The sequence below is a fragment of the Schizosaccharomyces japonicus genome (genome assembly GCF_000149845.2).
Source record: "Schizosaccharomyces japonicus yFS275 unplaced genomic scaffold supercont5.1, whole genome shotgun sequence".
Taxonomy (NCBI): domain Eukaryota; kingdom Fungi; phylum Ascomycota; class Schizosaccharomycetes; order Schizosaccharomycetales; family Schizosaccharomycetaceae; genus Schizosaccharomyces; species Schizosaccharomyces japonicus.
Window position 1 is genome coordinate 508,778 of NW_011627860.1, and position 20,543 is coordinate 529,320.

At 43.3% G+C, this 20,543-nt stretch overlaps 10 protein-coding genes across 10 annotated transcripts; 3 read left to right on the forward strand and 7 right to left on the reverse strand.

Moving 5' to 3' along the window:
* Positions 1–227: 227 nt before the first annotated feature.
* Positions 228–1,447, reverse strand: SJAG_02329 (WD repeat protein Swd3; the record flags this gene model as incomplete). The annotated part of the gene is made up of 2 exons (XM_002173501.1): positions 228–1,333; positions 1,378–1,447. 2 exons carry the CDS (start codon positions 1,445–1,447, stop codon positions 228–230), a joined length of 1,176 nt encoding a protein of 391 aa, XP_002173537.1.
* Positions 1,448–2,047: 600 nt separating this feature from the next.
* Positions 2,048–4,783, forward strand: SJAG_02330 (translocon alpha subunit Sec61). The gene is made up of 7 exons (XM_002173502.2): positions 2,048–2,106; positions 2,221–2,527; positions 2,596–2,663; positions 2,717–2,829; positions 2,961–2,993; positions 3,061–3,194; positions 3,304–4,783. Exons 2-7 carry the CDS (start codon positions 2,518–2,520, stop codon positions 4,380–4,382), a joined length of 1,437 nt encoding a protein of 478 aa, XP_002173538.1. The 5' UTR covers positions 2,048–2,106; positions 2,221–2,517; the 3' UTR covers positions 4,383–4,783.
* SJAG_02331 (GTP binding protein Gtp1) lies at positions 4,754–6,148 on the reverse strand (the record flags this gene model as incomplete). Its single annotated transcript, XM_002173503.1, has 4 exons — positions 4,754–5,590; positions 5,754–5,924; positions 6,004–6,072; positions 6,131–6,148. 4 exons carry the CDS (start codon positions 6,146–6,148, stop codon positions 4,754–4,756), a joined length of 1,095 nt encoding a protein of 364 aa, XP_002173539.1.
* A 298-nt stretch (positions 6,149–6,446) lies between these two features.
* Positions 6,447–8,029, reverse strand: SJAG_02332 (spindle pole body protein Cut12; the record flags this gene model as incomplete). The annotated part of the gene is made up of 2 exons (XM_002173504.1): positions 6,447–7,852; positions 7,936–8,029. The coding sequence occupies 2 exons, from the start codon at positions 8,027–8,029 to the stop codon at positions 6,447–6,449; spliced, it is 1,500 nt and encodes a 499-aa protein (XP_002173540.1).
* A 74-nt stretch (positions 8,030–8,103) lies between these two features.
* SJAG_02333 (hypothetical protein) lies at positions 8,104–9,487 on the reverse strand. Its single transcript, XM_002173505.2, has 3 exons — positions 9,253–9,487; positions 9,026–9,192; positions 8,104–8,701 (listed from the first exon to the last, which is right to left on the reverse strand). Exons 1-3 carry the CDS (start codon positions 9,289–9,291, stop codon positions 8,653–8,655), a joined length of 255 nt encoding a protein of 84 aa, XP_002173541.1. The 5' UTR covers positions 9,292–9,487; the 3' UTR covers positions 8,104–8,652.
* A 292-nt stretch (positions 9,488–9,779) lies between these two features.
* Positions 9,780–11,170, reverse strand: SJAG_02334 (XP-A family Rhp14). The gene has a single exon (XM_002173506.2). It carries the CDS (start codon positions 10,898–10,900, stop codon positions 10,019–10,021), a length of 882 nt encoding a protein of 293 aa, XP_002173542.1. The 5' UTR covers positions 10,901–11,170; the 3' UTR covers positions 9,780–10,018.
* Positions 11,171–11,319: 149 nt separating this feature from the next.
* SJAG_02335 (40S ribosomal protein S19) lies at positions 11,320–11,927 on the reverse strand. Its single transcript, XM_002173507.2, has 2 exons — positions 11,786–11,927; positions 11,320–11,712 (listed from the first exon to the last, which is right to left on the reverse strand). Exons 1-2 carry the CDS (start codon positions 11,859–11,861, stop codon positions 11,351–11,353), a joined length of 438 nt encoding a protein of 145 aa, XP_002173543.1. The 5' UTR covers positions 11,862–11,927; the 3' UTR covers positions 11,320–11,350.
* Positions 11,928–12,112: 185 nt separating this feature from the next.
* Positions 12,113–14,817, forward strand: SJAG_02336 (kinesin-like protein Klp6). The gene is made up of 2 exons (XM_002173508.2): positions 12,113–12,234; positions 12,287–14,817. Exons 1-2 carry the CDS (start codon positions 12,204–12,206, stop codon positions 14,596–14,598), a joined length of 2,343 nt encoding a protein of 780 aa, XP_002173544.1. The 5' UTR covers positions 12,113–12,203; the 3' UTR covers positions 14,599–14,817.
* SJAG_02337 (Vid27 family protein) lies at positions 14,791–17,949 on the forward strand. Its single transcript, XM_002173509.2, has 5 exons — positions 14,791–14,943; positions 14,991–15,083; positions 15,141–17,141; positions 17,193–17,452; positions 17,532–17,949. The coding sequence occupies exons 1-5, from the start codon at positions 14,921–14,923 to the stop codon at positions 17,636–17,638; spliced, it is 2,484 nt and encodes an 827-aa protein (XP_002173545.2). The 5' UTR covers positions 14,791–14,920; the 3' UTR covers positions 17,639–17,949.
* SJAG_02338 (non classical export pathway protein) lies at positions 17,804–19,877 on the reverse strand. The gene has a single exon (XM_002173510.2). It carries the CDS (start codon positions 19,716–19,718, stop codon positions 19,185–19,187), a length of 534 nt encoding a protein of 177 aa, XP_002173546.1. The 5' UTR covers positions 19,719–19,877; the 3' UTR covers positions 17,804–19,184.
* Positions 19,878–20,543: the final 666 nt, after the last annotated feature.

Consider the following 20,543-nt stretch of genomic DNA (forward strand, 5'->3'; position numbering starts at 1 on the left):
ACCAGGAGAACATATACTCGTGTTACGCGCAAGTTCTCCGCTCAATAGCTGACGAAATAAGCAGAACTACTGCCGAGAAGGGATCGATAAAGTTTTTAAGGTGTTTAATGACGTCAATGCGGGGAAACCTTGTTTCCCCGCCCGCAATTCAATATCAACAATAAACCCATGTCGAACTGAGAATGAAAAACACAAAAATGAAGCGCTGTTGAGAATTAGCTGTAGAGTTAACGCGTAATGTCGATGTCCATAGAAACAACAGTAGTATCCACAGTATCCATCATTCCATCCGCGACGGACGAGTCAGTCGTTTCGTTCACAGCAACAGGTTTCGGTTGCAAATGTGAAGGGATCCAAACGCGAACCGTTGTATCCATGGATGCTGTCATCACAAAAGGACCGAGAGAGGCGACACAAAGGATGGGATGTGGTGGCTGAACGTGAATTGAGTCGTCAATGACTCGTTTAGTGGATGCGTCCACTATACTCACTCGGCCATCCTCGGAAGGAAGAAGTAAATAAGCATCTGTCGCATTCGGCGCTGAAGATGTAGCATGTATGTCACTGGACGTGACCTGGCTTGTGCCGTCTGCATCTTCTGCGACCGTGCTTTGATCACTGATAAGTGAACTTAGAGAAATGCTGGAATGAGTTGGTTGTTCTGCTCGAGGAATAGCTCGTTTGTCAAGGAAACCCACTTGTAATGAATATTTCTGGCAAGGAAACGTTTTGTAAAGTCGAACAAGGTGACCAGTCCGGTAATCCCAAAGACGAACTTCGGAGTTGAGGTTGCTGACAAGTAGATATCGACTGTTTGGCGTAAACGTAGCATAGGCTAACGGTACATTTACTGGTTCGACTAAGGTTTTTAGACATTGGCCTGTGGGCACATCCCAGATACGGGCCATTCCGTCGTAACTTGCTGTCGCTAGCAAGGTACTATCGTGCGAAAACGACACAGCCGTAACAGGTTCTGAATGCGCAGGTAACGTGCGTAGGCAGCTTCCTTCTTGGACATTCCAAATTTTGACCGTCTCGTCCCACGAGCCTGAGACAATTAAGTTGCCGTCGTGATTAAAATCGACACAAAGCACATAGTTCGTATGGCCGCGTAATACGCGCTCGCATTTTCCATTTTCGACATTCCAAACACGAATGGTTTTATCGTCTGATGCTGAAACGAGTAGCTTGCTGTCGCAAGACCATGCGACTTGTGAAACACCAGCAGTGTGACCGTAAAGCGTACATTCAAGAGAGAATGACCTAGTGTACCAAATTTTTATTACACCGTCAGAAGACGCAGTGGCGAGCCACCGTTTATTTGGAGAAGCCGCTAAACTTGTTACAGCTTTTTCGTGACCGATAAGATTACAATACTCGACAAATAGAGGACCTGGTGGTACTCGTCGTGGCCTTTTTCCATGAACAAAAGAAGAGGAGGAAGCATTGATATGCGATGATGAGTCTGGCAGAGTTGAGTCCAAGGAATGCTTTAACGGATCTTGGTACACGGACATGGTAAAAAGGGGACAAAAAGGAAATATGAAAACGCACTCGAAGGAAGATGTTGAAAAAGAGAGAGAGAGAGAGAGAGAGAACACACAAGCAAGAACTTGAATTGCTAATATAATAACATGAATGGAAAGAGCGTCAATTCGTTAATAAGGTGCAATAGAAATAAAGAAAATGAAAACAATAAAAGCCAATTCCTTTAAATATAGTATGAAATTACCCCGAGACTGTGCCCTCGTTTTTTCTATTGAGCATAGACTTTTTTCCTCAACAATCCTTAAATCTACAAACTGCAATCACAATACACTCAAAGTAAAAGGAAACAATGTTAAGTCTGTTTCAAATGAAAGAAACAAAACGAAATAACAGCAGTTTTAAGTGCTATTTGGGTTTTTTTTAGGTGTTTGTAGTTTGCAAGTTCAGACGGGACGCGTTTCTCGCGAAATAAGCTTTGTTTAATGAAGACGCGTGACGCGTCAGATTTCGCGTCAACGCGTTCAAAAGAGATTTAAAAGCACATAGTTTCCCTTCTCTACTTCTTTTAACCCATATTCAATTTAACAATTAAATGAGTGAATCTTTTAGAACACGATTGTACGTGACAGCATTGATTTCTTGCTGTTTTTATGTTTAGCAATTCCGCAACTTTGACGTTGTCTTGTGTTTTTTTGCGGGTTTTTTCAGTAAATTTACTAACTAAAACCATAGAATTGTTACTCTTATGGAATAACGGCTATCCCGAACCGCATCCTCTGCATTTCTAAGCGAAACGATTCGGAAAATTCATCGCGTTTTTCCCTTTTTGCACACAAACAAACCCTCTTTGACCGTTCACCCCGCTTTAGTCGCATTATTCTCGCAGTCATTGACTGGGTTAGCGTAGACGACGCTATTATCCTCCTCCTCCCTAGTACGAAAGCAACCACCACCATAATCCAGCTCTGTCTCGAAGTGTCCCAGAACCAACTACGTTGTCAAAGGCTGCTGTGCCCATAGTTGTACACAATGAGCGAACGTATGTGTCTACTGAATGAGATATTTTCTTATGATTACTTGTTTCGTAGTCGCTAACGGACATTTCAGTTCGATTTCTAGACCTCGTCAAACCGTTCGCCCCTTTTCTCCCAGAGATTGCGGCTCCAGAGCGTAAAGTACGGTGCTTGAACCTTCCTGTAGGCTATATTTTGCTAACAAACTCGGCCAGATTCCATTTAAGCAAAAGCTGTTATGGACTTCAGTGACGTTGCTTATTTTCCTTGTCATGTCGCAAGTTCCTCTTTATGGAATTGTTTCCGCAGATTCTTCTGATCCTTTGATGTATGTGGGACACGACAGAGGAGAAAAATAATGACTGATCAGCATTTTGAACGGATATGTTTTAATGGCGCTGAGGCAGTTTTACATTTCTTCCTTTTGTAAAGAAATAACAGCGGCTGACCTCGGTTTAGGTGGATTCGTATGATTATGGCTTCCAACAGAGGGTATGTTCTCTTGCTTTGTAGACTTTTCACGACGCATGTTCCTTTCTCTAACCCGTTTTTTTCGCAGTACTCTTATGGAACTTGGTATTTCCCCTATTGTCACTTCAAGCATGCTTGTCCAGCTGCTTGTTGGTTCCAAATTCATTGAAGTCAACATGGAGTTGAAGTCGGATCGTGAACTTTATCAATTGGCTCAAAAATGTATGTAAAGCAGGAAACGGGAGCGATAACGAGCACACATTATCCACGAGACTTTATTGCTGTTTATCTAACCGTTCCTTTTCCCATTTGCATTGCTAACCCAACTTAGTCCTCGCCATCATCATCACCTTTGGACAAGCTACTGCTTATGTTTTGACTGGCATGTATGGTCGCCCTTCTGATCTTGGTGCTGGTGTTTGTTTGCTCTTAATTCTTCAGCTTGTTGCTGCCAGTATGATTGTCCTTTTGCTTGACGAGCTGTTGCAAAAGGGATACGGCCTTGGATCCGGTATCAACCTGTTTATTGCTACGATCAACTGCGAAAACATCTTCTGGAAGGCTTTCTCCCCTACTACCTACAATACCGCTCGTGGTCCCCAGTTTGAGGGAGCCGTGATCAACTTTTTGTATCTGATGCTCAAGTGGCCCAACAAGATCGCTGCTGTGTACGAGTCTTTCTTCCGTAGCACACCTCCAAACTATCCTTTCGTTTTGCCCAATCTTTGGAATCTGATCGCTACGGTACTCATTTTTGTCGTTGTTATTTACTTGCAAGACTTCCGTGTAGAAATCCCCGTTCGTTCTCAAAAGTTCCGTGGTCACCGCGGTGCCTTCCCCGTTAAGCTTCTCTACACTTCAAGCACACCCATCATGTTGCAATCTGCTCTTACTTCCAATCTTTTCCTTGCCAGCCGTATGTTGTACAACCGTTTCCCCAACAATTTCCTCGTCCGTCTGTTGGGTGTTTGGGAGAATGGTGCTGTATCTGGTTTGGCTTACTTTATGTCTCCTCCTGCCTCTTATAGAGCTGCTCTTTTGAGTCCACTCCATACGACCGTTTACGTTACCTTCACTATTACTGTCTGTGCTGTCTTCTCCAAGCTTTGGATTGAGGTTTCCGGCACCAGCCCTCGTGATGTCGCTAAGCAACTTAAGGATCAACAACTCGTTATGGCCGGACATCGTGAAGGTAGTATGTACAAGGAATTGAAGCGTGTCATCCCTACTGCCGCTTGGCTTTCCGGTGCTTGTGTCGGTGCCCTGGCTGTTGCTTCTGACATGCTCGGCGCATTGGGCTCCGGTACTGCTGTCTTGCTTTGCACTACTACCATTTATGGTTACTACGAGCAACTTCAAAAGGAATCCAAAGGAGACATCTTCAGCAGTCCATTTGGTGTTGCTGAGTAATTGAAGATATTCATCTCTGCGTGTCGGGACGCAACCGCTTCACTTCCTGTCTCTCATTCCGCTAATGCCTGTCTTTCTTTCAAGGAAAAAGAACAAGTGAGTTTTGCAAATGAAAAAGTTCCCCGTTCATAAAAACAGCTGAACTGTGAACTGATAAAAAGCAGCAATTAGGAGTTCTTGGTTGACAAATACCTCGACGACCGTAATACTCCTTTTTTCCTGTCGAGCTGACGACTTGGTCCCCCTCGTTGTATATGCTATGAGACTTTTTCTTTCTTGGTATAGCCTTGTAAAAATGAAAACTGTATGACACACTAATTACAAAGCAAACTTTCGATCGGTAGTTTGTTAATTTCTAGCTGGTAGATATATTATTTTGTAACGATACTAACCACGTCGCCCTCCTGAACGACATGAGTAAGGCTGACACGTTGGGGGTTATGCTTAGCAGAGCGACCCCAAACCAAGGCATATCTCAGCTGTTCTGCCAAGCTTCTGTGAATTTGGTTGCAGACTTGCTCAATTGTTGAACCCTTGCGCACGATGAGAGCTTCAGAAAAGTCGGGCATCTCAGATTTGCGTTTCGTATAAATACGTAGCAAATTCAGTTCACTCCAAATCCGCTCCACGAGATAGTCCAAATTCAATTTAAGTTCACAACTGATCACGATGGAGTGTGGCAGATGTGCCAGACGATCAACCTCTTCCAAGGAAACCGAATCAATTTTGTTGTAGCAGTAGATACAGTTAATGTACCGTCTGTTTCCTATAACAACATCAATAAAGTCATCAACGGTGATGTCTTCCCGAAGCATAACATCAGCATTATGAATCTTGTATTCGTGAAGGATATTATAGGCCATTTTATAGTCCATGTGGGTAAGAGGAACGGTATGGTTGAACTTAATACCGCCATTCTTCTTCACAGTCACCGTGGCATTTGGAGGTCGACGATTCAAACGAATGCCTACTTGTTCAAGCTCATATTCTAACTTTTGCTTTTGATCGGAAGACTTGGATGCATCAAGCACCATCAAAATTAAATCGGCGGTCTTTGCAACAGACACAACTTGACGACCACGACCCTTGCCTTGGGCAGCACCCTCAATGATACCGGGCAAATCCAAAACTTGAATCTCAGCGCCATCATATTCAAGCACACCGGGAATGGCCGTCAAGGTAGTGAATTCGTAAGAAGCAACTTCCGACTACAATCGTGAGTTAGCTAACAGCACTTAAGAGAAGGGACAGTGAATGCAGTAGACATCAGTCAGTCTGACAAAACTAAATGGCCTGTAGACTTTAAACCAAAAAAATTATTCAGACATTTCTCGAATCATTACCGCAAAAACTTTTGTCAGTGTAGTGTACCTTTGTTTTTGTAATGGAAGTAAGCAAGGTTGATTTACCAACCGAAGGAAAACCAATAAACGCGACACGAGCATCACCGCTTTTTAATACGTCAAAACCTTCACCTTTGGGACCCGATTTTGTCTGAGGTTCCAAAAGCTGGTGGCGCAACTTAGCCAGTTTACCTTTCAGCTAAAGAGAATTAGCAAGAATTGCTTCAAATGCGAAAAACTCATTTGATTTCGCATGACACAATATTTATCATCCATACCAAACCCAAATGGTACTCAGTAGCTTTATTCTTTTGAGTTCGACGCATCTCGAACTCAATTTCTTGAATCTATATGCCATATTTGTTAGTTTGTGGGTATTTTCTTGGCAAATTGAAATAAACGAACTTTTTCAAGAATTCCCATTTTGATAAGCGCTTTTTAACAATGCTGGATATAGAACAAAAGAAATGTAGCAGAATGCAATAAAAACAAGACGGAAAGACGATCAGCGAGTATGCGTTGGATGGATGGGTAGGAGTAAAACTCGCTAAGCTGAGCGAAAAGTGCGTGGTGAGGAATGAGAAAAAAAAAACAAAAATAAGCGGTCATCAAAGAGAAGGCCCAGGACCTATAGAATGCAAAGGGAATCATAAAATGCATATGGATCCAAAGACTAAAATTACATCTGCGGCGCGGAGCGAAGGCAATTGCTGTTTCAGTTTTAGAGACCTTGTTTCCGTAACTTCCAACGACGACGACGCTCTTCCAAACGTTTTGCTGCTGCTGCTAAATGATCAAGCGAATCTGGAGTATCAATAGTAATTGGTTTTTCCAAGCGGCTCTCCTTCACAGGCATTTGCAGCATGTCACTACCCTTTCTGAAAGTACCATCGTTAACACCTTTGCCGAGAAACACATCGTCTTCATCTTGTGCAGCAGCACTTCGCTTCTCTTTTGTCTCGACAGTCGGTGTGACAGGAATGGGCGTGGGTGTTTGTGTGGCTCTTAGTAGTCGTTCTCGCAACCCAGGAGTACGCCTGGACGGAGTGCGTGGTGAATCTGTAGCTGTAAGATTAAGAGCATTCTTTTGCATGGCTCGTTTCCGAGCAGAGTGTGATAGCATTTGCGCAGCGAGTTCTGACATGTCTCGGGGTTGAGGTGTAGGATGCGAAGGGGTCGTCGAATCGGGCACTGGTTTTGTTGTGAGTTGCTCAACTGGGGTGTCAACGGCTGCCGGTTTCGACGATTGTCGTTTAAGAAGCTCTTCATACTTGCCCTTCCAATAAGCAACTTCACGATCTTTTTCAGCGATGGACTCGGTCACGCTCTTGTTGAGCATGTTCCAATCTTTTTCAAGCTTGGAATTGATGATCTCGAGTGTGGAAAACTTCTCTTTCCAATACTTGCCAGAAGATGATTTAGGCGAGTCAAAATTGACTGTGTAATCTGGATCCTCAATGGCATCGTCCGGCTGTACAATGGACTGTTGCGAAGTATCGACAAGCATATCGTGAAGTACGGATGACATTCGACGGTTGTTGTTAACCACATCTCGAAGAGATCGTTTTAATAGTTCTGTCCAGTCATTTGACTGAGCAGGTTCAACTGCATTTTCGGAATCAGCGTTGTTCGTTTCTTGGGATGTGACCTTTTCTACCAGCCCATCTAAATTGTCTACTTCATTCGTCTTCGTGTACAATGGTTGGGTAATGGACGCACCAAAGGTATCATCATCATCCTTTGTTTCGTCTTCCTGTAGCTGCGACAATCGCGAAGGTCGAGGACTAAAGGCTTTATCCACCCCGGAAAGGTCATGCTCCTTTTGAAATCGACGAGTAAGTAGTGATTGCCAGGAGGAAACCGGCGCGTTTTCTGCCGTGCGGAACTTTACAGATTTTTTGGCTTGAGCTGTTCCTGGAGTTTTTAGTATACCATTTTGTACATTCTTAGATTGGTTTGGTGTGTCCTTTCCCCAGTTATCCGTTGAATTTGCAAGAATTGCATTTGAATCGTCACCTTTCTTTCCTAACACGTCGTGCGACTGTGAAGACCGAGAAACAGTTCCAGTAATTTTACTAGACAGGGCCTTCATCGCCCATGCAAATGGAGGCGGTGTGTTTGGCGTATCTACGTTCAACATTAGCCAATTCGTTTATTCATCCAAGTTCGCCGTACCGTGCATGTCAAGAGCTAATGTGTTCGTACTATACCAAGAAATGCGTGGATAGACTCACCACCAAAAACTGTGTAGCGAAGCGCGGCGAAAGCGCGAATTTGCCGAGGAAGGAATATGAACAGCAACATCCATCATAAATGACACTCATTTGATGATAGAGACAATGCACTATATCAAGAAACAGTAATCATGACAATTCGAACCGCTACACAAGCCTACTCACTCCCCTCCCACATTCTACATTACTTTTCCATGGATGGATAATAAGAAACAGAAAGGATAAGAAAAGGCATCTATCAACAAAGTCAATGACCAATACGACAAGAATTTATCCAAGCTCAAGCATTAAGTAGTTGCTCAACCGTAGAAGCCTCGTCAAAAGAAACAAAATAACAAGATACCAATGGCGTCCGGACATTGTCAACGAATCATGCACTAGAACGCGCGATGGCGCGAACCAACGAGCAAGTCAGAAGATGAAAACCAACTGCCTACTCTTTTTACCAAACGCAAAAGGCATTTGATTCGTTATCCTGCATAAAAGCAAATGATCAATCCAATGAAGACAACTCATACACACGCGTTTGAAATGCGAAGTTTGGACGTGGATGTTAAATGTGTAAGAGTGTGAATGTATGTAATATGTAAAAATGTGTGTGTGTAAGGGTGAGTTTCTGAGTGAGCGTGTATGTAAGAGTGTTTGTTCAACGGCACCAACACTGAGTGCTAAGAAGAAAAAGAGTAACAGTTCTTAGAACAAACAAGCGTCCAAACAACAGCAGCATGCAAGACCAGTCATTCTACACAGTTAGTAACAACAGAAACATAAAAAAACGCGTAACCAGAAGAAAGGCACAGATAGAGACGCGAAGGTGGTGCACACAAAGGTTGTAAACAATCATAAACAAAACAAAACCGACAGGAAAACATCATAAGCAAAGAAAAGGAGAGGGGAATTGTGCTGTGTCTGTGTTCCACGCGAGATGAACAGACTCAATGGGTTTCAAAATGACCATCATTGCAGAAGCAACTCCAGGATCGAGAATTGGTGTTACAAAGACAGCTGCACCGCCCTACGCGTCATCATCGCTTCCTTTTAAAACACGCAACTTGTGTATACTTACAGACCACAGCACATGTCACTGCCATCGTTTTGAGGAGGAGGTTGTTGGACATACATGGGCTGCTGAGGAGCGTATCCAGGTCCAGGCTGTGCGTATCCCTGAGGAGGATAGTTTTGTTGAGGAGGGTAGTAAGGCTGGCCGCCATACGCTTGTTGAGGCTGGGGAACCTATACAAAACACATTGTTAGCTCTCGTAAACAGAGAAAAGAAAGCGACTTTTCACATACGAAGCCCTTGTCATTTCCGTAGAATTGTTGAGCAGACATTGCGTAAAAATAGCAGGGAAAAACAAATAAGAGAGCCTTAAGTGAAGGTAGTAAGTAGTTGGTAGAGGGTGAGTTGAGAGCGACGTCAACGCGATCGAAAAACGAGGCTTAAAGCTTATTTCTTTAAAAAAAATATACAGCAAAAACAGAACAGATGCACCAATGTATTCTAAGAAGTGTGCTAGTGTATTTACTTCTGTCTTATTATGTGTTGCGCAAAGGCGTTTCAGAATTCGCCGATGCCCGTGGATATAACGCCCACGGTACAAACGTGTTACGTTAAACAAGCAAATCAAGTGCGCAGCTACTGCATTGATGTGATAGGGATCTTCAATGGGATCCTATCGCAGATCTTTCCCTGAATGAGAATTGACGGACGTTACCGTTATTTTAACGAACGCAACTCGTGGTCGCTTCCACTGACGTAGCGAGTCTGCTGACCGGTCCCTTGTTCTACAGCGCCTCAAGAAATTACAGAACGTGTTACGTTGCTAGACGTTAATTGGGTTAGTAATATTTGACGTACTACGATATTTCATTTAACGAAATGCGACAAGTGGGAGGGAGGCAAGTGGATCTGTTGTTGCTTCATAAAGGCAGAGAGAGAGAGAGAGAGGGTAGGAGCGGTAGGAAGGAATGCAATGATTATTCGGGAAACGCTGCGGGTACGATTTGCAAAATGAACGACTCAAATAGCCAGATGAGCTCACAAGCGTTACCTCTCGTTTTAAATTTCTAGTTGCTCCACTTCAAGACCACAAGAACACCGTTGGACTATTACACCTGGCTCGTCCTTTTTCTCAAAGCTTTCCGTGTATGCATGGACGTGTTTGTTTTTTTGGCGAATACTCATCTTGCTGTAATTGCTAGTACGCGTACGTTTCCGTAACTCAAGCAACTGCTTAGCAAACTTTTTTTCGTTTTGTTCTTTTTTCTTGGCCTCGCGACGTTCAAATTCTTCATCTAGAGCTTCAAGTGAACCCCACTTGTTCTTAGCAAACTCCTCCACTTGGTAACGTAAATACAGCATCATGTTGGACCAGCCCTGTTGATGAGGATTTGCTTTCAGAAGATGAGGCATGACAGTGTCATCACGCAGCTCAGGCTCTGTTAGCAGGTAGTCTTGTTTACACTCAGACTTAGTCAGCAGTGAGTACTTTTCAGGGTACTTCTCTCGACAAACGTGGCACACCCGACACCGGAAAACCTCCAAATACTTGGCATCCAATTCGGCAGACGAACACTCAAAACAAGTCTTCACTTGTTCTGGGTCAAGTTGAACAGGAGCATTTCGCAAACGACGTAACCGTTCCTCTTGCTCACGTAAAACTCGTTCAGCGGGTTTTTCACGCTGAGGTCCGTCGTCCTCGGGCAAGAAACCACCTTTTGTGTCTTTTACTTTGGAGAAATCAAACTGAATGTATTCCTCCGTAACGACCGTTTTGCTTGTTCTTTGCCTTTTGGCGTTTGGATCTCCTTCGGCAGGACCGTTCACTTCTACTTCCTCGACGCCCGCAAGCTGTTTGAGACGCTCGATTTCTGCTCTCTGCTCCACGATTGTGGGAGGGGCATGAGTTGTCGTGTCTTTAACGTCTTCCTTCTCAGTCATTTTCGCCAAAAAATAAAATGAAACGAGAGTGACACTCCGTGATTCCAAATTCTGCAGGGTATAAGCTTTAATTACAGTTGAAGTATAGATTTGCTTCGTTGTCGTTAAAAAAATACTGTCGATAGTGAAAAGGACCAGCAGATGTCGATAGGCAAGTCAACAATACTAGAAACAGCCCTATTATGTTTATAAAGCACAATTAACGTGTATTCAATAAAAGTGCCAATTTCTACGGTGGCATGGTGGTTAATGAATACTCGGCGTTCGGTGTGAACCTTAAAACAAGAATGACTAATAAGATAGCCACGTGGCAATTAAGCGAGTTATCAGCAAAGCTTAATTCGTAAACACTCTTCACGTGTGACCCGCAGATACACCACCACTCAAAACGTTAACACAAATCACACTGACTCCCTCAATATTCGTAGAACAAATTTATTCCCGTTTTATTTACTCCTCGTCCTCCTCGTCAATGAGAGAGTAGGCGATACGGTCCAAATCACGTTGTCCTTGTTGGGAGATGCGACGACCGCCGTTCTCAGCCTTCTCGAGAACACCAATCTTCTCCAAGCTTTGGACAACCTTGCGTTGGACACTGCCGGAGCAGTCGCGGTGGTGGGAGGGACGCATACCACGGTTGACAGAGCCACCGTAGACCTTGCAGAGACGGCCGACACCGACAGTCTTGCGGAGGTAGATGTGACGAGCAATGGCGGCAGCACGGACAAAGTACCAGTCAGGATCATAAGGAGCCAACTCCTTGTGGGTACCGGTCTTGACAATGTCGATCCATTGGGGAGTGGACATTTTACCTGTTCACAAACGTCAGTAAACACGTGTCTCAAAATGTACGAGAACCAGCGTCTCGAATCAGCAATAACTTACCAGAGCGCTTCAAGAAAGCTGCATAGGCAGCAATGAACTTTTGAGCATCCACATCCTTAACAGAAACACCGGCCATTTTCGCAGTATAGGGTCTGTCTGGAAGGACGGTTGTGTTGTGGGAGACCTTTGGCAACGTGACTGCTAAATTTTCTGTCGCCAAATAGCAATATACAAAGGTATGTAATAAAACAAAGCTAAATGTAGCAATTATCTGTTTTGATTTTAATGTGTTTAGTTATGCAAATATTTATGTATAAACCTTAAGATTTATTGATTCATTTAAACTTTGATTTCGGAGTATCCGTGGAACGCTACGCGAGGTTCCGCGGTAACTGGAGTCTAAACAAACACACCAAGTTAGTACGGGTTTTCATAGAGCGTCTGCCATTACCGTACCGAATTGCTGTACGTCCATGTAATGGGTGATACGTCTTCGATATGTGTAGCTGGTACGTGAACTTAATCAATTGTTGCCTGTCATTAACGTTCACTGTGAAACAGTTCGGGTCCGGCCGTTTACTGAAAGAGAAACTAGAAACTTAATCTCGACCCCGTCGCAGCAGCACTTTCTTGGTGATGGATCTTTTTCAGCTGGAACTGTGAATGAACAAATTCCCGAGAGAGGAATTCGAAGAGTCATTAAGGTTTTGGACGATAATGTTCTAATTTTCGACCCTCCAGACGAAAACCCTTCGTATGGAGGTGCCCCAAAGGGCATGCAGGTGTTTCGACGGCGTTATAAAGATATACGTTACGCCTTTGACCGTTTGTTTGACGATACAGCAACACAGGAAGATGTGTATCGAGGAACTGCACAACCACTATTGCAAAGCATTATGGAGGGAATTAATGCGACGGTCTTTGCATACGGAGCCACGGGATGCGGAAAAACACACACAATTAGTGGTCGTGTTGATGATCCGGGTATTATTTTTTTAACCATGCGTGATCTTTTTGAACGAATGGAACAGTTGCGTTCAGAACGAACGATAAAACTCGAGTTAACATACTTGGAGATTTACAATGAAACTATTCGCGATTTGCTTGATCCAGACAATACATCTACTTCACACAGGAATTTAAATTTACGTGAAAGCAGTGACCATAGCATAACCGTCCCCGGATTAACCGTGTTCCAACCAACGAATCTTGATGCAATCATGGATATCATTATACAAGGAAATGCAAACCGAACCATGTCGGCGACCGAAGCGAATGCCGTGTCTTCACGTTCGCATGCTGTTCTTCAGATTCATCTGAAACAGACGTTGAAAAATAACCCTAACCAAACTTTGCATTCTACTTTGTCTGTAATTGATTTGGCTGGTTCAGAGCGTGCTAGTGCAACAAAAAATCGTGGAGAACGGTTAATTGAAGGTGCAAATATTAATAGGTCGTTGCTTGCTCTGGGAAATTGCATTAATGCTTTGTGCGATCCACGGAGACGACAGCATGTCCCATATCGCGATTCGAAATTGACTCGGCTTTTGAAGTTCAGTTTGGGTGGAAACTGTAAAACGGTTATGATAGTATGTGTTTCACCATCGTCTGAGCATTACGAAGAAACCCATAATACACTTAAATACGGAAACCGAGCCAAAAATATTAAGACGAAAACCACGCAGAATGTATTGAATGTCGACCTACATATCAACCAATATGTAAGTGTTATCCAAGACCTTCGACAGCGAGTCGCTTTTCTTCATGAAAAATTGGCTCAGAAAACGCAAAATTCTGCTGCGAGTAAGGACTATATAAAAGCTAAAATGTTCGAGACAAAGATGAAAGAGGCTCGTTCGCTTTTAAAAAGTGCCTTTGAAGGTTCCCAAGGATTACTGAGCGATATGATGAAAAGTGTCCGGGAGCTCAGACGTCTGGAAGATGATATAAAATTAGTGAAGATTTGGTTGGACGTTGCGGATAAGGAGAATACTTTCTCTAACGAGTACATTATGCTCGCGAAAGATCATTTAGATTCTCTGTATACACAACGTTCTGTCGTTACCTCCAACATCAATCCAGAGGAAATTTGTAAATCCTTCCAGAACAGTGTTTCACACATTATTGCAGCGTTTCGCGCTGAGGATTGTACTATGTATGCTGACATGCTTCAAGACGAAGTTGATCTTCTCAAGTCTATAGTCGAAAATCAGATACTTGACACTCAACATGAGTCTGAGTTTTTGCCAAAAATAACTCGAAGAGTACTTCGGAACATGTTTTTAATGTTTCCAGCAATTGCTCATGATGATGCCGAGGTAAATGAAGAATTAGCCTCTGCACTTGATTCTATCATTGAAATTACACCAACTACGAAAAACTTTCGTTCCAAAACTAGGACTCAATACCAACAACAAGGTGCTTCGCCGCGCATTGAAACCATTCAGTCACCTCGTCGGTGGAAAGCTCGATCGCCAACCAAATCATCCACCGTACTCAAACCTTTGAAAAAGCGAGTTAGATTCAGTTCGGCTACTGTTCCTGCCTCGAATGCTGTGTTAATGCCTTCGTCTGACTTCTCACATCCTCGTGCTAGTCTGGGACCACCACGGCTTGCCGCAAGTGCTCGAAGTCACCCGAGAACAATGTTACCTCCGTCACCGTTAAGACCTCGTAAAAGCACTGGTGCAACAGCACTTCCTTCCGTTCAGAAGCTTCCTGTTTTCAAACCACTTGATTCGTCCGTCCGGCGTAAATCTCTGACTGCTTTGCCTCTAACGCGTTCGGTGTCTTCTTCATCGACAAGCCAGCAAAGGTTGTCCTTAGGCAGCGGATTGTCCACAGCCTCTTCTGCTCCTCAGCCAAAGGAGTAATCTCTCCTGCGGTGTAGGTAATTCAGTTTTGTCTTATTCATGACCTTTGTCTATTTATGATGAACGCTTTCGCAGCGTTGATTTTAATGAGTACCCATTATGATGCATTCCCTAAACCTTTCGTCTATAATAACATTCCTTTGACTGGTTCATTAGTTATTTGTGATACTCTTGAATATGATTTTGTTTAATTTTATGCAAATACTTTTTTCTCGTATATCTATGTCTTCTATTTCGCCCGACGTGCCACCAACCATAACATATAGAGGATATTTACGGCGTTTCTGATTTATTATTTATTAAAGACTTCACGAACGATCTTATGTTTGTTCTAAAGTCATTAGGGTACGATTTTTTCTTTGAATATTGAAACTTACTCGTCGTTTTTATAGGAAGTATATCTGGGGCAATTCGCGATCCCCAGAATTGGTCCAAATTCCTTATGGACGGTTATTTTCCGTACATAAAGACTACAGAGAGTGCATGTACGTCAATTGAACTCGTATATATTATGTTTTTGTTTCTAACTATGTTTTTTTTAGCTTTAATGATGCTACCGCCTCTATTCGTAGAACTACCGCTGAATTTCAGTATCAGCTTGTGATCCAAAGAGCTTATGAGGAGGGAGAAGATGAACTGGAAGAGGATGAAGCTGAAGACGAACAGAGTTTCCTGTTGGATGAGAGTCTCCACTTGCGGTTCGATGTACAAAAAGATTCCATTCGTTTAATGTGGGACAATCCAGACTTTCAAGATGGAACGATGTACGAATTTGTTTGCGAATCTGGACTACAAGACGGTGTTGCTAGTACGTTTGAAATGGTAGCCCTTCAATGTATGTATGAACGGAAATATCGCCAATCGCATTCAAAGGCGACGCTTGCGGATTTGGAACAATTCAGCTACTCCATTGAAGATGATGAACCAGAAGAAACGAATATTACACATAAGATTGAGACTGTAAAGGCCCCTATAAAACAGGTCGAACGGCCCGCTTCAATCTACGAAGAAGAAGATGATGATGAGGAAGACGAGATTGCTGCTTTACAAAGCATTGTGCAGCAAAAATTAACGATTGATGATCACGTTGAAAAAGAACATACTGCACCAGAAACTACTACTATTGTTGAGCCGGTTGAGCCAACGCAAGAGGCTTCAGAACAGACCGTTGACAACGATGCTGATGCGGAGCATGACGATGAAGGTGAAGGTGACTCTATTGAGGGTGAGCTTCTAGGAAGCGTGCAAGCCGAACTGCATCTGTTCGATTCGGAAGAAGAAACTTTTATGCTCCAAGATGAGATCGTGGAAGCAGGCGTTTATGATTTGGGTAATTGGAAATATTGGCTTTGGATATCCTCGGGCGAGAAAACCTGGCTTAGTCAGCCGGTTGAGCCGGAAATGAATCCTGTCTTCTCTTTTGAGCACCTTTCTTTCATTTGGAATTATTTCGATGAAGATGGTCGCGCTTTCTCATGGTTACTGCGTTTTGATGATCAGGATGCTATGGAAAAGTTTCAAGAAGTGCTAATGCGAGCACTTTGGGAAACGTTGAATCAGCAAAGATGGTTGAAGATTAAGGATGACGACCGGGAATACGTGCTTGATGCGTTCAATGAAGACGAGGAAATGGAAGATGTGGAAGAACATGCTTCTGAGCGTGAAGAAGACAGTAGTCCGGAACTTATGATGGAAGACTCGGTAGCTCCATTTGGTCAAGAAAGCGAGAGTGAAGTTAGTGACGACGAGGATGAAATTGCGAACAGGAAGGCTATCCGGTCTAAAAAGGGCCTTTCCGATGACGAACAAAATAGTTTATTGGCGGTTGGTTATAAAAATGACCGTTCTTATGTTGCTCGCGGTAATCGCATTGGCGTATTCAAGCACACCGATGATAATCAGCTCAAGTTTCAAACGGCAATTGAGAACTTGCAGACATCCACTGGTCAAAAGGTTCGTCCCAAGAAAATTATGTTACATAACCAGGATTCGTCGATCGTCTTCCAGGACGAACGTATTCCTAATAATCTATATCACATGGATTTGGAACGTGGAACAATTGTTGATGAATGGAAGGTGCATGAGGATGTTCCTGTGGTCACTTTCGCTCCTGATAATAAGTTTGCTCAAATGACACCTGAGCAAACACTAGTGGGTATCTCCAACAATTCGCTCTTCCGTATTGATCCTCGCCAACGGGGAAGCAAGGTGGTGAATGATCAATTCAAGCAATACGTTACCCGGAATGCCTTCAGTGCCGCGGCTACTACTGAAAAAGGCTACATCGCTGTGGCCAGCAGCAAAGGTGATATTCGGTTATTTGACCGTATTGGTATTAATGCAAAGACTGCCCTTCCAGCATTGGGAGAACCGATTATCGGTGTTGATGTCACAGCTGACGGTAACTGGGTTCTTGCAACATGTAAGACATACTTGCTACTTATTGACGCTCGAATTAAGGAGGGTCGTTATGCTGGTAAGCTTGGCTTTGAACGTAGTTTCAGCAAGAATAGTAAACCAAAGCCCAAGCGCCTGCAGTTAAGGTATGTTATATTGCGGATGATGAACAGCTTTTTCAAGAATTAACATTTTAGTCCACAACACATTGCCATGATGCAAAGCGAACTTCAAGGTTCTACAAGCTTTACACCTGGAAAATTCAACACAGGTATCGAAGCAACGGAGACTACCATCGTTTCGAGCATAGGACCCTATTTAATTACTTGGAATTTGGAACGTGTGAAACGCGGAAAGACCGACAAATACAAGATTCGACGTTATGAAGCCGAAATTAAAGCTGACGATTTCCGTTTTGGTACAGACCGGAATTTAATTGTTACATTGCCTAATGATGGTAAGAAACGTGGATAGCAAACGATGTGCTCAATCCACTTTGCAACTTGGTAGTTTATTATTTACTAACTTCCATGTAGTTGCCATGATTGATAAGTCTAGTTTGCGTAAGCCAACGCGAGAATCTATCTGTACGCCTATGCGAAACCTCGCATCTAAACATGACATTGTGAATGCTCCATATTAGACTTTTATGTTTTCAGATAAAGGAGTTCTTGATAAATGGACGCAAATTAACAATCATCAAGTATTCCTCTGGTTTCTGTGTATAAATATGGCATTCCTCGCCACGCTGCAATGACTATTGCAGGTTACCTTATAGTAAAGATATGTGTATTTCGTTCTATATAGAAATTGAAAGTTTTAGAAGTTCACGCACGACGTAACAATCCTTGATGAGAGAAATAACAAACAATTAATTGCTACTATAACCTAGCACTCACTCATAGAAACAATCTTCCCCTCATTCAGTCATATATCAATTGATGTGGCATCACGTTCATAACAATACAAAAAATATGGTACACCAACTAACAGCGCGTCAGCATAGTAGGTCCTTTGAAGAATAGAAGTTTGCATGAATCTAGACGAGCCAGTAATCATGAATATTCTCCAAATGTGAGACAGCACGTACTGATCGGAAAGACAGTGTTTTCCGGATAGGAAGCATCACGAGTAAAGGCAAGGCAAACACATTACGCCCATGGGGGAACGCATTATTGCAGCCGCCGTCAGAAATACTAGAGGCATTTCTGCGACGAAATTAAACCACGAAGGAATTCGCCCCTCAATGACAACGGAATGCATTGCTTCAATCGTTGATGCAATCGAGTCCTCGCGAAATGCCTGCTGGCGAAGAGTAAGAGGAAAAGACAAAAGAAAGAGCACACACCAAGAGAGGCTCCTCTCCACATCTTCGACAACGGTGCATCAGTCAGTTTGTTGAAAATCCGTTTGTTTTCCCACGTTTAATAGTTGCTCTCAATAGAAAGCGGAACAAAAGTCGACCCTGTTGATTGTTTTAACTTGCACAACAGGCAATTGTTCTTATCATCCGAGACGGTCGGCGAATGAATGTCATCGCTATCATGCACTCAACACGCTAGTAACTGTGACAATTTCAGTAGAAGTTAAAAGCCGGGATGAGTTACAATGATTTGATGATCGGTCATTTACTTTGTGGCAGGGTCCATTCAGTAAATTGCAAGTCGCCGCCATTGCTACCTCGCCTTTGTTTAGTAAGCAAAGACGAGAAAAGGAAGTAATGAAACATGCTCACTGCTAATTGGATAATAAACAGCAAGGATTAAAGAAAACACGGATTTCGTGCGACGGGGTTTCCTCCACACGAACACAGACGAGGCGGCACAGACGGCCGCACAGCAGTTGAGAAGTGTGAAGGAAAGGAAAAGGTAAGAGATAAAAAGAAAAAAGATTTGATCAGAAGTTGTAGTTGTAGTAAGTCGTCGTTGAGAAGAAAGCAAAAGAGAAAAAGAATCACACACACATACACACACATTATTAATATCATCATCGTCATCGAGTGTAAGAGACTGCGAGCGCAGGCAACAATAATTGCAACTGGCGGACAAGCTGAAAAAAAGGAAGCTGTGTGTTCATAGGTACTGTGAACACACGCAGGTCCGTATAGCAATTGCAACTGTCACTTCGTATTCTCTTATTTTTTCGCATCAGCCTAGTCTGCCACACGAGCAAACAGCTGGCCGCTAGGCTTAAACAGCCGAGACGGCAGGACGAGGTGCGACAGCGGGTCCTCTCTTGCGACCCTTGTAAGTTGAAGAAGGGATGTTCTGCTTTGCGATGAAGAATTGAACAACCCAAGACACAAAGTACAAAGCAAAGAGCCACCAAAGGAAGAAGGTCAATGCCTTCAACTCACGACAACGTTTACCAGAACCTTGAGTGTATCTGTTGGCATCCAAGTATGGTTGGTTGTTACAGGCGTGCACACGAATAGCAACTGCGAGAGCAACACCACCGGCCAAACAAAGAATCATGTTAATGAAGTCGAGAGCGGAAATGAACCAAGGATGACCCAAGATGTTGGGGAGGAAGACACCAAAGGCAGTAATGAAGAAACAAATAATACTAATACAACCAACTGCGACAGCAAAGTTAATTCTGGGAGGAGAACCACCAGTGGTTTGCTGATCGACCAATGCTGCTGACAGACCCAGTACAATTGAAGCAGTGATGAGCTGGGCTGGGCGCATCAGCCAGGTGTAAAGTCCGTATTGTTTTACCATTGCGAAGCTTTATGTGAAATTATTTCCGAAGGGAAAGAAAGATTAGTGAAACAGAAAGTGAAGGAAGACGAGATGAAGTTCTTTGCTCGTTTTCAAAAGCCCAATTAGAATGGTTAACGCTGAAAAGGAGACAGGCAGTCTTGCATTTTTAATATCTTTCTAAGGTTTCGATGACGTAATAAACATGACGACATGAGCCGAAAATGCCGACGGAAAATGCGCAATAAACCAATCATCAGCAAGTTTATGACGTAAAGGAATGTGCTCATACGGGTGCAAGACGTGTGCAAAAGTGAACGAAAAAGACGCAGGGAGGGCATAAACGGCATTGCGACAGCAAAAGTTGGAAGATATGAGGCAGTAAAACGTCAGAGAGAGCAATTGTTAATCAAGAAAAACGCAGAGATGCACATGACGGCCATGCAGTATGTCGCTTGGCGATGTCGCAGGCATGCAACCTTCTAGCACTTTGAGTTCGGTAATGTAAGTGATTAGGTCATTGAGCCCTTCGTCATAACCCCAACTCAGTGTTCACAGGGATGTTGGAGAACACGGCATTCGAAACAGATACAGAGGGATTGGCATTACGTATCTATGTAAACATGCAGAAGCAAGAGCTGCAGACAAAGCGCTAAAGCTATCACATGGTCTCTAACGACGTCAGAGATAGAATTGAGACGAAACCTCACATCCAAAGAATGAGCGATAAAAACGCAATGTCTGAGGGTTCCGAGAAATTTGCTTAGTCAATAGCTGCAAGCAGGCAGCAAGATCCTGGGCTCCTTCCCCGCATACTGCCATCAAGGGAATCTGCAGAAGAAAGTA

What these genes read in the sequence shown, in the direction of transcription:
- SJAG_02330 (XM_002173502.2), top strand. An exon ending in TTGCGGCTCCAGAGCGTAAA is followed by an intron (nt 2,664 to 2,716) that starts GTACGGTGCTTG and finishes AAACTCGGCCAG; the next exon opens with ATTCCATTTAAGCAAAAGCT. An exon ending in ATTATGGCTTCCAACAGAGG is followed by an intron (nt 2,994 to 3,060) that starts GTATGTTCTCTT and finishes TTTTTTTCGCAG; the next exon opens with TACTCTTATGGAACTTGGTA.
- SJAG_02333 (XM_002173505.2), bottom strand. Translation starts at nt 9,291, where the DNA reads ATGTCTGCTCAACAATTCTACGGAAATGACAAGGGCTTC. An exon ending in ACGGAAATGACAAGGGCTTC is followed by an intron (nt 9,193 to 9,252) that starts GTATGTGAAAAG and finishes TGTTTTGTATAG; the next exon opens with GTTCCCCAGCCTCAACAAGC. An exon ending in AGTGACATGTGCTGTGGTCT is followed by an intron (nt 8,702 to 9,025) that starts GTAAGTATACAC and finishes CTAACTGTGTAG; the next exon opens with AATGACTGGTCTTGCATGCT.
- SJAG_02334 (XM_002173506.2), bottom strand. Translation starts at nt 10,900, where the DNA reads ATGACTGAGAAGGAAGACGTTAAAGACACGACAACTCATGCCCCTCCC.
- SJAG_02335 (XM_002173507.2), bottom strand. Translation starts at nt 11,861, where the DNA reads ATGGCCGGTGTTTCTGTTAAGGATGTGGATGCTCAAAAGTTCATTGCT. An exon ending in AGCTTTCTTGAAGCGCTCTG is followed by an intron (nt 11,713 to 11,785) that starts GTAAGTTATTGC and finishes GTTTGTGAACAG; the next exon opens with GTAAAATGTCCACTCCCCAA.
- SJAG_02336 (XM_002173508.2), top strand. Translation starts at nt 12,204, where the DNA reads ATGGGTGATACGTCTTCGATATGTGTAGCTG. An exon ending in GTCTTCGATATGTGTAGCTG is followed by an intron (nt 12,235 to 12,286) that starts GTACGTGAACTT and finishes ACTGTGAAACAG; the next exon opens with TTCGGGTCCGGCCGTTTACT.
- SJAG_02337 (XM_002173509.2), top strand. Translation starts at nt 14,921, where the DNA reads ATGTTTGTTCTAAAGTCATTAGG. An exon ending in TTTGTTCTAAAGTCATTAGG is followed by an intron (nt 14,944 to 14,990) that starts GTACGATTTTTT and finishes TCGTTTTTATAG; the next exon opens with GAAGTATATCTGGGGCAATT. An exon ending in AAAGACTACAGAGAGTGCAT is followed by an intron (nt 15,084 to 15,140) that starts GTACGTCAATTG and finishes TGTTTTTTTTAG; the next exon opens with CTTTAATGATGCTACCGCCT.
- SJAG_02338 (XM_002173510.2), bottom strand. Translation starts at nt 19,718, where the DNA reads ATGGTAAAACAATACGGACTTTACACCTGGCTGATGCGCCCAGCCCAG.